Source organism: Ambystoma mexicanum, chromosome 2q, assembly GCF_040938575.1.
Source record: "Ambystoma mexicanum isolate Mex_15411 chromosome 2q, UKY_AmexF1_1, whole genome shotgun sequence".
Taxonomy (NCBI): Eukaryota; Metazoa; Chordata; class Amphibia; order Caudata; family Ambystomatidae; genus Ambystoma; species Ambystoma mexicanum.
The window spans coordinates 1432422678-1432440867 of NC_090924.1; the positions used below are offsets into that span (position 1 = coordinate 1432422678).

Here is an 18190-nt window from a genome sequence, read left to right on the forward strand (position 1 = left end):
CCTTGCAGCCACTGGGAGCCAGTGGAGAGATTTCAGGGCTGGAGAGATATGGTCCCTGGGCTTAAGGCCAAGGATAAGTCTCGCAGTCCTGTTCTGGAGGAGTTGCAGAGGGTGGAGAGTAGAGGAAGGGCGATTTAGAAAGAGGATGTTGCAGTAGCCCACCCTAGAGAGAACCAGGACTCTGAAGACCATGAGCTTCTGGTGGAAAGTGAGAAAGGGAAGAGTCTCTTTCTCATATTTTATTGTCAGGGGCTCGTTCACCTGCGATCAGTGGTTGGACGGCCGCAGAAGCTAAAACCCAGGAAAAGTCAAAATATAAGGATGCCTCCGCCAGCGTTATTTGACATGGGTAATGACACTGAAGGCCATAACACACTCAATGCCAACAAAATAATATAATATCAATGGCGAGATACCAGAAACCATGCTTTTCCTTATTCAGTCTTCTCTTTTTCCTGAGGAGGACAATTCATTTGCAAAGCCATTAGCGATTTTACAAATGTTCCTTCTTTTTGAATAAATACAAGTATGAGTGAGTCTTTCCCAGGTGCTGGTCTGTCAAGAAAATTCCCAAATTGCCTATCGCCAGTCTTCTGGTTGTGCAACTCTCAAACGCGCATCAAATGCGGGCAGTGCTAGAGTGAGTATTATACGCCTTATTCACAGAAGCCCTTTGTAATGGCTAACCCCATTGGAAAACCGTCTGTGAATAAGGGCCTACATCTCTACGTCACCCATCAGAAGCCCTTGGGCTGGATTCAGCCAGTACAGGACACGGGGCCAGTGCATGCATGAGCACCCAGCCTTTTGGGATGCAAACCTTGCTACTCCTTGGTGGACCTGGTGAAAGTGTCCCAGTTCCTTAGACTGGCCAGGCAAAGCGCTTTCGGCAGTTCAAGGTCCTTACTGGCAGCCATGAAACAGCACCCAGGAGGCGCACAAAAATCATGGCGCTTTACGTGACCCGCCTGCACCAGAAGGACATTTGTCTACCTAGATGACGTGCCGAGACGGAAGCCTTAGTGAGACATGTGACCAAACCTAGCAACCCTTGATGGATGTCTGCTTCATTTTAATTTCTTCGACACCACGTGAATGACAAACTCTTATGGACCCACTTTCAGATGTTGAACTACTGTGTTCAATGTCAGGTGTACAAAACAGGCATGACCAGGAGTGGCCGATTCTGGACTGTATTTCTAACATCTCCTTAATACAGAAGTCTGAAGGCTCGCCAGATAATCCCTCACCTTCGTCTAAACACCTTTCTGGCCGATGGGAGTTGTAGTCCAAAACAGGTGACATGCAGGACAAAGCGATAGAAGCGGTAGATTGCATCACCCCTGCCAGAATCCTTGCAGTCTCGGGAGGATCGCACAAGGGCAACAAGCTCGCCTTGGAAGCAAAACGATGCAGAGGAACACAGGTTCGATCCCCGGGTCCGCGCTTAGAAATCTCTCGGTATTAAGCAATTACAATTTCATTCCTGCACGTGTTGATGATGATTTTGAAACCTGAACTCCTTCCATCAGCTCTCAGGAAGATGAACCTGTCCTGTAAAGAAAAATGCAAGCAATCTAACAACACCGACAACCTCTCAGACAGAATATCACTAGACGCCCTGAAGCACTCCTATAGCTGTTTCCAATGAACATTGTAAAAGTGGTTTTAGCTAACATGGCACGTATTAATGAGGCCACGTAGACCACTTGATGCTTGAAGTTCTGGGAAACACATCTGCCAATGCCTGTCTCTCTGCTTCTATTCAAAAAGCTCAGTTTTCAAATCGCCAAACTTTGCAAGAATAAGACAAGATCTTAGCGGTGGATCGCCACGTACTGCATGGGGCTTACCCAAAAATACGGAATTTAAATTACCGAATGGGGGATTTGGTCAAATTTCAGCCTTATGAAAATTTCGAATGGCTGAAAAGTTTGACGGGGGACATGGATGTGAAATGGAGGTTTGCATAGTAGGGAATGAAGAACACGGCCCTATTGAGGAAAGCCGTGCTATGCCTGAAGCTCACCTCCTTAAAAAATGAAGCGCATGATGGCAAATTAAGTGAATTGGACATTTTCTCAAGAAAAACCCATTTGTTGAGTTAAATGGAAGATGATCCGATGATGTTCCTGCAATGCCAGCTTAGCAAGTTGGTACTCCGTCAACTGTTTGGTTGAGTGTTTTTCATTTCAGCGAGTTAGGGCATTTATGATCCATGACGCGGTAATGCTGATCCACTTACAGCAGAATGGCGTGTAGCTTCTTACGTTAAGAGTTTAGCGTATGTAGACGATCATTTGGCTTATTATCCATCAGTGCCTTGGCCACAGTAGGATACAGCCAATTAATTACTGAGCTAAATTTTGCCACAGCAACGGTTTTGGTATTTAGTTAAGGGAATGATAACTGTTCATGGTGCTGGGGTAATGAGAAAATCGAAGTTCTAGATGGCGAGCTCCCACCTCAGGGATTTATTCAATAAAAGCGGGCGCTGGGAGCCACAGATGGAGAGATTTGCAAAGACTGGCAATATAACGATGCGTGAATGTATAACTCAGCACTGCTACATTGCTGTGAAATATGGGGTATGGTAATTGAAACTAGCATAAGGAAATTGAAAACGTCATAATAAAAATTGTGGGTCTGCCTAGAAGTACCCCGACTTGTGCACTTTGCCTTGAATTCAATGTCTCTAAAGTTTAAGGCGCAAGCTCAGCTGAGGCTTTTCCTGCATAGTCTTAAAAAGCATTCTGGATCCAGCTTAAATGTGAATATTGAAAATCTGGTATCAGACCTTTCTCACTCATCAGCAATGTCTTATTATTCATGGTAAAGAAATAGTATTGTAGAGGAGCAGATGTAAACACCCGCAGGAGATGCCGCCCCCTGACCTTCCTTGTATTGGAGACATGAGACTGTGCCTTGTCTGACACCAGCTATCGTGCCAATACCGTAGTGAGTGTTTGGAAGAAGATATCCACTGAGACAACCGTACCGAATGTATCAACGAGGTGATGACGGCCGGCAAGAAGAGATCCCTGAAGAAATATGAGTACAAACTAAGAAGACGGACTGATGACGTCACAAGAAAGTGTGCAGGAGGTCCTGAAGTATTGAATGGAGACAATGCACGGATCCCAGAGAAGAAATAACAAAGTAAAGAATCAAGTGAACTTTAAATGTATAAAGAAGATAAGTACACATTAGAAAATGTGAAGAAATTAGAAGCATGAAAAATGTACATACGCCGAAACGCACGGTAGATCAAGTCATCGTTTATGCTAGCTACAAGTTGTGACTATAATGCAGGCAAAGCTGCCCTTGAATAGAAACTGGACATTGGGATCATGAAATAAGTAAGCAAAAAACCATGAAAGGGGAATGAAAAGTTGTGTCACCGTCGAATGATAGTTTGCTGGAGCTGCGTGGCAAGGCTGTCTGGCCTGAATTCAAGATCCTAGAAATTGAGGTCAGCTATCTATGCTGAGAAAGAACATGTGTTCAGAGGATGAATCCTCTCACGTTAAGGTGCAAAAAAGAACAAATAAATTGCCAAGTCTTAATTCATTAACGACATTTAAAAGCTTGCAGAATGAACAAAATTGTGTTCTTGCATCACGTGAGTAGAGGCTGAAAATAGGGTTTGAACTTGGAGTTCCAGACACGATTGCGTGTGCCCTCACTCCCGCTGAATTCCTAGGATGAGAATACTCTGCAAGCCCAAGTACAAAGACAATTTTATGGCAGAAGGCATGGCTGATGAGAGATGTTGGGCTAATTGGGTGGTGAATTAGCTTCATGTCCTATCCCCCTGCACCTGGGTCTTTGCTTATGTGTTGCTAAGTAAACCGAATGTTCCAGACACGGCACAAGCATGCCAAATCAATTGTATTAGTCTGTATAAAGAAGGACCTTATAGCTTGAGAAACCAATGAAACACTGTGTAACTGATGTTCCTGAAATTAAATGTTTGAAGAGGTTGGCATAAGTTGCCCACCTGATAAAGGAGAGCCAATAACAATCCTAGCTCCTATATGATTGTATATCTATATGTTTCCCTTGACCAATCCCAACCCCTGATAGGTCTGTTACTATTGTCACGTAGGGTGACGTCAGTATGACGCACAAAAAGAATATATAAATATATTTTGTTCTGAAATCGCTGAGTGAATGAGCGTACTTTCGTTGATGTTCGTTGTAACCTTCCTGTTTTTGATAATTGCTAATAAAACAACAACTTGCCATCGTTTTGAGATTATCCGGTTATTTGGATTCAGAATGATTCTGGTGTAATCCCATCCATTACCGTATGCACGTTCCAAGGGCCTAAAGCTTAGTATATTATTCTTAAGCAAGTGGGGCATTTTAGATTTTTCTTAACCAAGCCTCAACGTCATGGTCGAGTTAAGTCTACGACACAGTGTGAAGCGTTCACTGCAGGAAAGGCAACAGATTGGCCAAGAATGATTAGTCTCCTTTTATGGATTAATGCTGTAGCCTCAATGTTCTTCTCAGAGTTGAACGATAGAAGCTTGGAAGCAATGTGGGTGCTCTTGGCCAACCATAGGCGACTAGATTCATTTTCGTCTTTTTATTTGATATTTGTCTGGGGTTGAGGAGGAAGTGGTGAGGACAATGCTGGATGCTATACCAATGCTATTTATTTGCCGAGTAATGTTGATGATGATAAAAGCATGTATGGTGCCTATAGGCACATTACAACTGCACGGAAGAGGTGGTCAAGCCCAGTGCAGTCTAATTTATGCAGGTAACGATTGATTATGCTTTATTACATTTTAAAAAAGAAAGTCAATTACATGTTTTCTGACTTTTTTAACATATGTATCTCACTCTCTAATATTCATTTGTAGGAACTGAGAGCTGGATCCATCTCTGGAGCTAATTTTCATTGAGGCGCGCTTCTGGGCCAGTTCACCTTCCGCAGTCCAGAGCAGAGGGATTAAAGGTCACAATATACCTTTTCCTGCATCACATAAGGTGATAGGCAGATGGGTGCTAAATATCCAGGCGGTATATGGGGCCTGTGGTGTTTACATATGAGACTGCGCCACAGGTCTCCAGTGATGCAGAGCCAGGGTGCAGGTGGTGCAGATGCGTGGGATGCTCATCAGAGCTGGATTAGCATGTGAGATGGAGCTGGAGGCGTGACGGGCACCTGATCTGACCTATGTGGGTTATCTACTACTCACCTCTGCTCCCTGACGATAGGTGCACATGCTATTGCCCGGTGGTGGAGGCCATCTTGAAAGAACAATCCATTCTTCTGAAAGTGTCTAGGGCAGGGGTGCACAACTGATTTTGGCCGAGGGCCGAACGTACCTTACACGCTGCCTTTAGTGGGCCGAAAAGTAAATGTGAGAGGGACGGGGGCAGGGCGGGTGGAGGCCTTTTCAACCCCCAATTTTCATTAGACAGATGGAAAAAGAATACCTTTTTGGAAGTGTACGATCTTTATTTGTATTTAAAACTTGGATTTTGTAGTATACATTTCCCATTCCACTTTTATTATTTCTTTCGTTGCAAAGGACATATTGATACTACAATAAATATGCAAATCATACAGGATGAAACAGTGAACCAGACATACTTGATCAGTGAGAAACATTGCAGCATTTCTCAGATGTCAGTTTATGTATCTCGAGCTCCAGTGAGGTTGTTCCTACTCTCAGGATAGCATGGAGATGTTGGTCAGTGAGTCTTGTCCGTAGGCTGGATTTATGTAGTTTCATTTGTTAAAAAACTTGCTCCCAAATATAAGTGCCAAACATAGATACCATCTTTAATGCTTCCCGTGACAGACTGGGGAATTGAGCAGTGTCCAGAGACTGATAGAAGGCATCTCTCTATACTTATTTTTGAGGGGGATACAGCACTGAAGTTCAATCACTTCCAGTTGAAGTTCAGGTTGCACACTGTCAACAGCAGCAGAGAAAAGTTCTGGAAAAAGTTTAAAAAAGGCTCGGTTTGATTTGAATTGTGAGAAACGATTCTCAAACACATTTTGCAGTTCCTTCAGGACCTTCACATGCCGATACCATCCTACATACCTCTCGTGGGAGAACGCCCCTGCACTTGCGGGGTAGTGTGCCAGCATCCCTTTCTCCAGTTGGGCTGTTAGAAGCCTTAACTTTATTTCAAAGACACAAACTGCCTCAAACCGATCCGAAATGTTGGCTTCCTTGCAACTTTAAATTTTAATCATTCAAATGGCCTGTCAGGTCAGTCAGAAAAGTAAAGTCAGCTGCCCAGCCAACATCTTGTATGACAGAAGTGTCCATTCCCTTTTCATCAAGGAATGTTTTTATTTAGTGCCGTAAAGACAAGAATCGCTTCAGCACATTGCCATGACTAAGCCACTGAACATCGGTGTGATATAGGACATCACCATAATCCGCCTTTACCTCTTCGTAAAACGCCTGAAACAATCTGTGATTTAAAGAGCGTGCACGGACAAAATTAACAGTTTTCACAACAAAGTCCATCACTTCGGTGAATTTCAAATGTTTTGCACATAATGCCTCCTGGTGCATGGTGCAGGGATAATTACTTAAATGGACAGCCTTCTCACCCCAAGTGTCTTTTCAAGCAGCCAATAAAACCATATTTGCTCCCCAACCGTGGCTGGCGCTGCATCAGTCGTCACGCCTACCAAAGCATCCCACGGCAAATTTAAATCATTGATGACTTTTTGAAAGGCTTTAAAAATGCCAGCACCAGTAATCCTGCCATGCAAAGATACCAGGGAAGCCAGTTCCTGAAATACTTTGCATTCGTTATTGCCCCCCCCCCGAATGAAAAATTAAGAGTTGGGCTGTGTCACTTGCATCTGTGCTCTCATCAAGGGCAGCAGAAAAGAAAAGAACTTGACATCCTTACGTTGCATTTTCAGTTGGCTGTAACAATTGTCAGCCATGTCTACAATACGTCGCTGGATACATTTGTACAAGCATCTTTTTTTTTCTTTACACACTGCCTCGCTAATCTCCATCAGGCAGTATTTTATGAAATTCCCATCTGTGAAAGGCCCTGCTGACCTTGCAATAAGCTGCGCAACCTTATAACTTGCAAAGGTGGCACATTCAGATTCTTTTTTTTCTGGGCAAAAACACCCTGTTGCTTAATCAGCTGTTTTTTTAGGCCCCCAGCTTTCTTAATTCTCACTTCCCCCTGTAAATCCTTATATTGTGAATGTTTTGTTTCACAATTGCGGCGGATATTATATTCCTTCGGGACTGCTATGCCTTTGAAACAAATGAGACACGTGTACACATTAGGTTTGGACTCAATGAAAAAAAAACCTCTCAGTCCACTCATCCTTACATTGACGGTGCTCCTGGTCAATCTTTCTTTTTTTAACTGCACTAGACATTGGCAGGGACATCTTTGGAGCAGGAACAGTGATACAATGCACCCTGGGGCCTGGGTACTGAGATGGAGTACCAACAGCAAAGGGCAGGTTCAACAGTACTTCGGGGAAGATACGAACTACACTGTTATGCTCCCATTACGACGGTTCAAGTCTAGAGTATATACAAATGATATACCTTTTAGAGAAGCCTAGAAGCGACAAAAGAACAAGATCAGATAAAGAACACAGCCTTGCCAGCATACCTTTTCAGGCACTTATTGATGGATGCTTCCTTCAGGAATAGCGGGCTGCATAGTATATCAAACTACTATGTTTGAGATTAAGGTGGTGAATGCAGGGATTGGCTGGCCCTACTACAGTAGCCATTTGAAATTGCGGCAGAGCTGCGCCGTACATATCCCACCTTCGAAACATTCAGCCAGAGCACAACATGTGGAAACTGGCACAAATGCACTGTCGGAAACTTCAACTTACTAGATAAGTCATTTTTGCAAAACTAAAACTGCCATAAGGTGTACCCTGGAAATTTAATGGTCAATATAGGAGGGCAGTGGCGGGGCAGTATTTTGGACTGCTATACTTTGCTGTTTGGGTCGGCCATACTCTTGGGAGTATAGCATTCGTTGGGTCACGTTTCAACAAAAGGCGAAGGATTCCGATTCCAATTGTATGAATGAGGCAACAGAGCAGGGATTCATCCCTGCTGCACACAGGTCACTGGATAGACTCCATTAATCCAGCAGTCTCGCTTCTGCCCGTCAAGCTGTTGAGGAGGCGAAACTGAGTAAAGGTTGCTTACTATGATGGCCAACAGATGAGCTGTGTCTGCACAATGATTATTCCAGAGTAACCCCCCAAAACATGTCACAAGCATGTTACGATCCCATCTTGAATAGCTTCACATTCTGCACAAAGATACAAATTAAGTGATTTGGCCAGGATCACACAGTGTGGTTGTAAGGGGCGAGCCACGATTAGAATGTACATCTTGTGCTCCCACGATGGATAATTTAGGCAAAATTGAACATCTCAACCCTGAGATTCATAGAAGGTGGGAGTCAAGTGGATGTGAGTGATGGGTGAGGCCAGGACAGCAAACTCACAAGCATGCACCCGTAAACACCCAAAACCTCCCACCCCCAAACTCACCAAACAAACTCTCAAGCATGCACCCATGCAGACCCGAACCCCACACCCCCAACTCAGCATACAAACTCTCAAGCATACACCATGCACCCATACAGACCTGAACCCCCACCCCCCAACTCAGCATGTAAACTCACAAGCATGCACCCATACAGACCCATACCTCCCACCCCCAACTCAACATACAAACTCTCAAGCATACACCATGCACCCATACAGACCTGAACCCCCACCCCCCAACTCAGCATGTAAACTCACAAGCATGCACCCATGCAGACCCGAACCCCACACCCCCAACTCAGCATACAAACTCTCAAGCATACACCATGCACCCATAGAGACCTGAACCCCCACCCCCCAACTCAGCATACAAACTCACTAGCATGTACCCATACAAACCCGAACCCCCACCCCCAATTCAGCATACAAACTCACAAGCATGCACCCATACAGACCTGAACCCAGCAACCCCCAACTCACAAACTCACAAGCATGCACCCATACAAACCCGTAGCTCCCACCCCCAACTCAGCATACAAACTCTCAAGCATACACCATGCACCCATACAGACCTGAATCCCCCACCCCCAATTCAGCATACAAACTCACAAGCATGCACCGATACAGACCCGAACCCCCACCCCCAATTCAGCATACAAACTCACAAGCATGCACCCATACAGACCTGAACCCAGCAACCCCCAACTCAGCATACAAACTCACAAGCATGCACCCATACCGACCCGTAGCTCCCACCCCCAACTCAGCACACAAACTCTCAAGCATACACCATGCACTGACACAGACCTGAACCCCACCCCCAACTCAGCATACAAACTCACAAGCATGCACCCATACAGACCTGAACCCAGCAACCCCCAACTCAGCATACAAACTCACAAGCATGCACCCATACAAACCCGTAGCTCCCACCCCCAACTCAGCACACAAACTCTCAAGCATACACCATGCACTGACACAGACCTGAACCCCACCCCCCAACTCAGCATACAAACACACAAGCATGCACCCATATGCACCCGAACCCTCCCACCCCCAACTCAGCATACAAACTCACAAGCATGCACCCATACAGACCTAAACCCCAACTCAGCATACAAACTCACAAGCATGCACCCATACAGACCCGAACCCCACACACCCCAACTCAGCATACACTGAACTTGCACACAAAAACAAACATACAGGCAGACCCGACACATAATCACACATCTCCCCCACCCCTGCATCTCAACATACGAGCAGGAAATAGGCCCAACCCACACACACACACACACAAACAGCCCCCCCCAACAAAATCTGTACTTACAGGACGTGCTAGAAGGCAGGCTAGCTGGAACGCTGGCCAGGTTTCTGGTACTACGGCTAGCGTGGCAAGGCTGAAATGCCTTCCGGCATCAAGTCTTATTGACCACGCAGTCTGTAGTGCTGGCCCTCCATTGGTGCAGCAGACACGCACATGTGATTCGTAGGAGCTGCGTGGTGCGTGTGCACTGAGCCAATGAGAGCCAGTGTTTTGTTTGGCCTGGAAGACGAACAAAGACTTTCCTAATGGAGGGCAGCCGATGCTGCTTGTGGGCTGGACTCCATTAGGAAATTCTTTGTAGCTGGCTGGCGGGACAAAACAGCATGGCGGGCTGCAACTGGCCCGCTGGCCGTAAGTTGTGCACCCGTGGTCTAGGGAATACCTAGGCCTCTCAGCTCCTCCTCACAAGAGAAACCCGCCACTGTGGGCTAGACCTTCCAGATCCACAGATGGGTGTGTCTGTTCTTGGGCTGCCTTTGCTGTACAAAATGACTTTGCACAGACTTTCCACCGCACAAATACACTTTGCACAGTTCCATGAATCAGGGTTTGTGTTGGTAGTGCAAAGTCACTTTTCAGGAGTTCAAAGTCACTTTGAACCATGCGAATAATTCCATGAATCCGGCATGCACTCTCTTTGTTACTTTAGTGGTCTCTGGCAGGGATCAGAGTGCTTTGGTAGTCTCTTTAAAGGATTGCGTGTGAGGCATTCTCACTGGTGAGTCATTGGAACTCTCAAACATCCAGGGAAGGCCCCCCAGAGGGGATTTTCAGACCTGTGGCACGAACACAGGGGTCCCCACACAGCAGTGCCCCTAGGGTGGGTTCACTGGCTGTCCTTTCATAATGCCTGGGCACCCCTCAAGCACCCCCTGGCAACGACGAGCAGGAGGCCTGATGCTGGGTACATGCCTCACCCCACCTCGTGATGTGTATCTTTCTTGCCCACTGAAGTCTGGTGAAATGTGCACAGTTACCGCGGGCTGCACTATGTCACTTCTGCCACACAACCCCTGCCAGAACTTGAAACCATCCTCATTTCACGTGTGTTTTGGATTTCTTTCCGTGGATAGATATTATTATTATCATTATTATTACTATTGTATGTATTGAGCATGGACCCAGCTTCGGGAAGCAACGGAGCGCTTTACAGAGGTATACAACAGTACAGATATACCGTGGCGGTCGGATACAGAGGAGGGTTACAGCTATGCAGGGTGGCGAGGAGAAGAGGGGCAGGTGGCGCGCGGGTAACATGATGCACTGGGTGTTGAGGAGGAGATGAGGAGATGAGCTGTACTTGCAGGAGACCCGGTATGGAGTAGGGTTGGTCTGTAGAGGGAAAGAAGACTGCATGCCTCAGACCTGGAGCCACTGATCTATAGTCAGCGCGATTGTTTTATGTTTCTGAAACCTAGAATTTTGGGCAAAAAGACTCAACGTTTTGATGTTACTGTTGCCAACATTTCCCAGTATCCTGCTAAAATGGATATGACATCACATTTTTATGCCTAGCGCTTTATGCCTGATTCCTCCCACTTCTAAGTGCTGCAACAACAGGTGTTATTACTACCAAATGTAATGGCGTGCAATGATTCTGACTTCCGGAACATGAAGTGCTGATTTGGCCCGGCTGAGTTTTGAACTTTGCAAGTGCAGGGTGTGACATATCTGAGTTAGGAATTTAACTCACTGAGCTATCCACTTGACTACAGTATATTTTTTTGATCACATGTGCAGTTAAAAAGAAAATATGTATTATATCTTCCGACCACGCTTTTCTGTCTCTGGTCGGCTCTAGTTATAATTATAATTGTTCATGTGTAACGCGCTTAATAGAGTGGCTTCTAAGCACGGAATTAAGCATTCAAACCTATGTAGCGCTGTGTTGTCTTGCTTCCAAGAAAAACGTGTTGCCCTTAAGCTATCCTTCCTCCCTCAGTTCTTTTGCAATTCAAAGTATATCGGTAATATTATCACATTTACCTGCTTCTAAGCACTTTAAACATCGGTGTTGTAGTAATGAGAGATATAACCTCAGATACAAAGCACAGATGCTAAATATTAGAATCTATGAGTCCAGACAAAGTTCTGAATTCTGTAAAAGCCTTAAATGACTAAATTGATTTTTATTCAACTTCAAATCTGCCTTTATACCAGTGCTATTCAAACCGCCCTTATACCATATTCAAACCTGCCCTTATACCAGTGCTATTCAAACCTGCCCTTATCCCAGTGCTATTCAAACCTGCCCTTATACCATATTCAAACCTGCCCTTATAACAGTGCTATTCAAACCTGCCCTTATACCAGTGCTATTCAAACCTGCCCTTATACCAGTGCTATTCAAACCTGCCCTTATACCATATTCAAAGCTGCCCTTATACCAGTGCTATTCAAACCTGCCCTCATACCAGTGCTAATCAAACCTGCCCTTATACCAGTGCTATTCAAACCTGCCCTTATACCAGTGCTATTCAAACCTGCCCTCATACCAGTGCTATTCAAACCTGCCCTTATACCAGTGCTATTCAAACCTGCCCTTATACCATATTCAAACCTGCCCTTATGCCAGTGCTATTCAGACCTGCCCTTATACCAGTGCTATTCAAACCTGCCCTTATACCAGTGCTATTCAAACCTGCCCTTATACCAGTGCTATTCAAACCTGCCCTTATACCATATATATTCAAACCTGCCCTTATACCAGTGCTATTCAAACCTGCCCTTATCCCAGTGCTATTCAAACCTGCCCTTATACCAGTGCTATTCAAACCTGCCCTTATCCCAGTGCTATTCAAACCTGCCCTTATACCATATATATTCAAACCTGCCCTTATACCAGTGCTATTCAAACCTGCCCTTATGCCAGTGCTATTCAAACCTGCCCTTATACCAGTGCTATTCAAACCTGCCCTTATACCAGTGCTATTCAAACCTGCCCTTATACCATATTCAAACCTGCCCTTATACCAGTGCTATTCAAACCTGCCCTTATCCCAGTGCTATTCAAACCTGCCCTTATACCAGTGCTATTCAAACCTGCCCTTATCCCAGTGTTATTCAAACCTGCCCTTATACCAGTGCTATTCAAACCTGCCCTTATACCATATATATTCAAACCTGCCCTTATACCAGTGCTATTCAAACCTGCCCTTATCCCAGTGCTATTCAAACCTGCCCTTATACCAGTGCTATTCAAACCTGCCCTTATCCCAGTGTTATTCAAACCTGCCCTTATACCAGTGCTATTCAAACCTGCCCTTATACCATATATATTCAAACCTGCCCTTATACCAGTGCTATTCAAACCTGCCCTTATACCAGTGCTAGTCAAACCTGCCCTTATACCAGTGCTATTCAAACCTGCCCTTATCCCAGTGCTATTCAAACCTGCCCTTATACCAGTGCTATTCAAACCTGCCCTTATACCATATATATTCAAACCTGCCCTTATACCAGTGCTATTCAAACCTGCCCTTATACCAGTGCTATTCAAACCTGCCATTATACCGTATATATTCAAACCTGCCCTTATCCCAGTGCTATTCAAACCTGCCCTCAAACCAGTGCTATTCAAACCTGCCCTCAAACCAGTGCTATTCAAACTTTTTTATGCTGAGCCCCCGTTGAGTAAAAATATTGTTGCTGTCCCCCCAGAGGCCATATCTGCCTGCATTTTCTATTAAAAGCAGTCACTGTACTCCCTTTTTGAAGAAGCTCCCCACGACATCTTTCGGGCCCCCCTGGGGGAGCCAGCACCACCGTTTGAAGAGCTCTACTTTATATAAATCATATTGCAAGCTTCTCTTTATTCGTTCATTTAAACATCGGAATCTCCTTTGTATAATGGGACTAGGTGTGTTTCCATAGGACTTTGCTATTGACAATTTGAGGTCGCGCCTGGACATTTTCCTTCAGATGCCACCATGCCCACTGCACACGTCTTCGGAATAAACCCATTACACTTGCAAGCCACTTCCGGTTCCATGACGAGACGCTACTATTATGCCCGGGCTTTTTAATAGCTCCTTCCATGTACAGTTGCCTAGGTTACAGTCAACAAATGTGGGCCTCCACTGAGCAAACAGGAATCAAGGCATGGAGGAAGAAGGGGGAAACGAGGGAGGGTGATTCCTAGATGACCAGTCAGTAAACTTCAGTACCCCCAACTCCAACTCTTCTTTGTCATAGACAGTGTTTTAAGTGTGCTGGGGCCAGGTTGGCCTGAGCCCCGGTAGTCTCCAAAAAATGGGGTTGAGCCGGGGCCCTGCCGGGGCCCCCTGGTCTCACCATGCCAAGGCGGGACACATTATACCGCCACAGCCGCGACGGGTGATGCTCCCACCATTTTCAAGTCAGGAAAGCTGACTGACAGAAATGCCAGCCAGCCACAGTCGCTCAAATTCGCTGGCACTCCTCAGTCACTGCAACTTCCTCTCATGACCCCTCAGGGCCACAAGAGGAAGTTACGGTCCCTTTGTTTCCGCACCCCCTCCCCAGGTGAAGGAGGCATCTTTAACCCTCAGCGAAGTTGGGTGCCACGTGATATCTGTGTTTATAAAAGATGGTTTGAAAAGTACACAAACATAGTAAGGTACGCACACGAAAATATAAATGCTTACATCCATTTATATATTTGTTTTCGTACCTTACTATGGTAATTTTCAGACCACGCCCATCATGGAAGCCACGCCCCCAAATGAGAGCCTCCTCTCAATTTCTTACCCCACTTAAAGCCCTAGTCATAGATCTGGGATGCACCTTTCACATGCAAGTTGGGCAGTTCCACCAATCAGCCGCTTGATAAAATAGGAGACGACCCAGTGTCAAGGGAGAGGTTTTACCCTTTCACTACGAGGAGGAAGATGAAAGAATGTAAACGTATATTATAGGATAATAGCACCTTTCTGGTGGGTGGGAACCAATCAAACATGAGAGTTGGTCTAGGGGTAATGAAGATTACTGGTAAGTAATGTCTGCACCTATGCAGGCGATGCTGTGCTGGAGCCGGGGAGACACCGAACCTGCACCTGGCGGCAGGGATGTGAAATCGCCATTCACGGGAGAGTCCCACCCAAGCTCTGGAGGGAACTGGGGGCCTCTGGCTGCGCCGAGGCTCTGGAGATCCAGGCTTCCTGCGGGACGAAGCCCAGCACCGGGATGGATATCACGAGGCTGCGGCCAAGATTCGGGGTTACAGAGGGGCACCGACGCTTTCTGGGAAGTCAGATATTTATGGCGCTTAATCTCTCCCACTCATGTCACAGCCGCATCTCACGCCACCGGACCTACCAACGATGCTGATTTCCGTGGGAGACGCCTGAATTTCCAGCCAAACCTTGATATGTTTCAACTTTCTTCCAGCAAAAATGAAACTTCGTCCCAAGTTATTATTTGGTGAAAAAGATCTCCCCCATCCATGGCTAAATCGGCCGCTTAGAATTCTGAACGGTAGGCACTCAACCACGGTGTAACAGTGCCTCTCTCAGTGCCTCTAATCAGGCCTCCCACTCTCTTAATCAGGCCTCCCACTCTCTATGTCACTTCCTAATGCACTCCATCCGTGGTTCAACCAGTGCCACTCTCAGTGCCTCTAATCAGGCCTCCCACTCTCTATGTCACTTCCTAATGGACTCCATCCGTGGTTCAACCAGTGTCTCTCTCAGTGCCTCTAATCAGGCCTCCCACTCTCTATGTCACTTCCTAATGCACTCCATCCGTGGTTCAACCAGTGCCACTCTCAGTGCCTCTAATCAGGCCTCCCACTCTCTATGTCACTTCCTGATTCACTCCATCCGTGGTTCAACCTGTGTCTCTCTCAGTGCCTCTAATCAGGCCTCCCACTCTCTGTGTCACTTCCTAATGGACTCCATCCGTGGTTCAACCAGTGCCACTCTCAGTGCCTCTAATCAGGCCTCCCACTCTCTATGTCACTTCCTGATGCACTCCATCCGTGGTTCAACCAGTGCCTCTCTCAGTGCTGTTAATCAGGCCTCCCGCACTCTGTGTCACTTCCGAATGGACTCAATCCGTGGTTCGACCAGTGCCACTCTCAGTGCCTCTAATCAGGCCTCCCACTCTCTATGTCACTTCCTGATGCACTCCATCCGTGGTTCAACCATTGTCTCTCTCAGTGCCGCTAATCAGGCCTCCCACTCTCTGTGTCACTTCCTAATGGACTCCATCCGTGGTTCAACCAGTGCCACTCTCAGTGCCTCTAATCAGGCCCTCTTCTCTCTATGTCACTTCCTGATGCACTCCATCCGTGGTTCAACCAGTGCCACTCTCAGTACTGCTAATCAGGCCTCCCGCTCTCCGTGCCACTTTCTGCTTCACTCTATCTATTGGTGTATTTTCTAAACCATGCTCACACCACAGACCACTTTTGCTGTCTAAATATTTCACCATGCATGCCCATGTTATTTTAATATTTCACCCTCTACGCTCACTGTCTGTCTGCCTCTCAACCTAGTCAGACACCACTGGTGAGCTCCCATTGAAGTCTAGGGAAGAGTATGTGGATTGCATAAGGATGACACTAGTGCAGGGCTGGTGACACTCGTCAAGTGTGGTTCAGTTGAGGGGGGCGCTGTGTGTTTCTCAATATTTAAACACTCTCGTAGTGTCTCACTCTTGCCTCGCGTTGTCTACCTCTCAATATCTCACCTTTCCCTCTGTCAGTCTCTTAATAATTCCCAACTCATTTTATTCACACTCCATCAGAATGGCTACTCCCTTCCATTTAAATATCCCACCATATACTATCACTGTATCTAAATGTCTCCCCCCGCCCCCCACTCTCCACCTGTCTCTCAATATCTGTGTCTCTAAATATTTCACCCCACCCACTGGCTCTCTCCCATTAATTAGCCATCCACATGAGATTCCTTGATCTCAGTGTCTTCTTCTCTCACTTTCATGCCCTGGCTGTCTCACACACACCTTCTACTGACATGCACTCTATTACCCAGGCATGGAAAAAGAAGAAAAGGGGGGGTGGGAGGAAAACAAGAATGACATTGATACAGCGGGAGAGAGAAGGATAAGAAAGGGAAAGGACCCAGGCGGGCCCCTACTATGGACTCTATGCGCTTCAGCGGCCCCTTGTTCTCTGGCCTGACCTCAGTTCTGATCCTAACCCTCTGCAGTCTCAGTGGATCCAGGCTACCTGGTCTATCCTCAGCTGTGATCCTAACCCTCTGCAGCCTCAGTGGATCCATGCTACCTGGTCTATCCTCAGCTCTGATCCTAACCCTCTGCAGCCTCAGTGGATCCAGGCTACCTGGTCTATCCTCAGCTGTGATCCTAACCCTCTGCAGCCTCAGTGGATCCATGCTCCCTGGTCTATCCTCAGCTGTGATCCTAACCCTCTGCAGCCTCAGTGGATCCATGCCACCTGGTCTATCCTCAGCTGTGATCCTAACCCCCTGCAGCCTCAGTGGATCCATGCCACCTGGTCTATCCTCAGCTGTGATCCTAACCCTCTGCAGCCTCAGTGGATCCATGCCACCTGGTCTATCCTCAGCTCTGATCCTGGTCTATCCTCAGCTGTGATCCTAACCCTCTGCAGCCTCAGTGGATCCATGCCACCTGGTCTATCCTCAGCTGTGATCCTAACCCTCTGCAGCCTCAGTGGATCCATGCTACCTGGTCTATCCTCAGCTGTGATCCTAACCCTCTGCAGCCTCAGTGGATCCATGCTACCTGGTCTATCCTCAGCTCTTATCCCAACCCTCTGCAGCCTCAGTGGATCCATGCTACCTGGTCTATCCTCAGCTCTGACCCTAACCCTCTGCAGCCTCAGTGGATCCATGCTCCCTGGTCTATCCTCAGCTCTGATCCTAACCCTCTGCAGCCTCAGAGGATCCATGCTCCCTGGCCTATCCTCAGCTTTGATCCTAACCCTCTGCAGCCTCAGAGGATCCATGCTCCCTGGTCTATCCTCAGCTCTGACCCTAACCCTCTGCAGCCTCAGTGGATAGCTCTGATCCTAACCCTCTGCAGCCTCAGTGGATCCATGCTCCCTGGTCTAACCATCTGCAGCCTCAGTGGATCCATGCTACCTGGTCTATCATCAGCTGTGATTCTAACCCTCTGCAGCCTCAGTGGATCCATGCTACCTGGTCTATCCTCAGCTCTGACCCTAACCCTCTGCAGCCTCAGTGGATCCACGCTACCTGGTCTATCCTCAGCTGTGACCCGAACCCTCTGCAGCCTCAGTGGATCCATGCTACCTGGTCTATCCTCAGCTCTGATCCTAACCCTCTGCAGCTTCAGTGGATACATGCTACCTGGTCTATCCTCAGCTCTGATCCTAACCC

At 46.8% G+C, this 18190-nt stretch overlaps 1 protein-coding gene across 1 annotated transcript in view; it reads right to left on the reverse strand.

Annotated features, from left to right (window-relative positions):
* Positions 1-17984, reverse strand: part of LOC138568869 (brain acid soluble protein 1-like) — a 53849-nt gene extending 35865 nt beyond the window's left edge. Inside the window, exon 1 of the mRNA XM_069646650.1 lies at positions 17904-17984. Coding sequence (XP_069502751.1) covers positions 17904-17984 — 81 coding nt within the window. The remainder of the gene's footprint in view (positions 1-17903) is intronic.
* Positions 17985-18190: the final 206 nt, after the last annotated feature.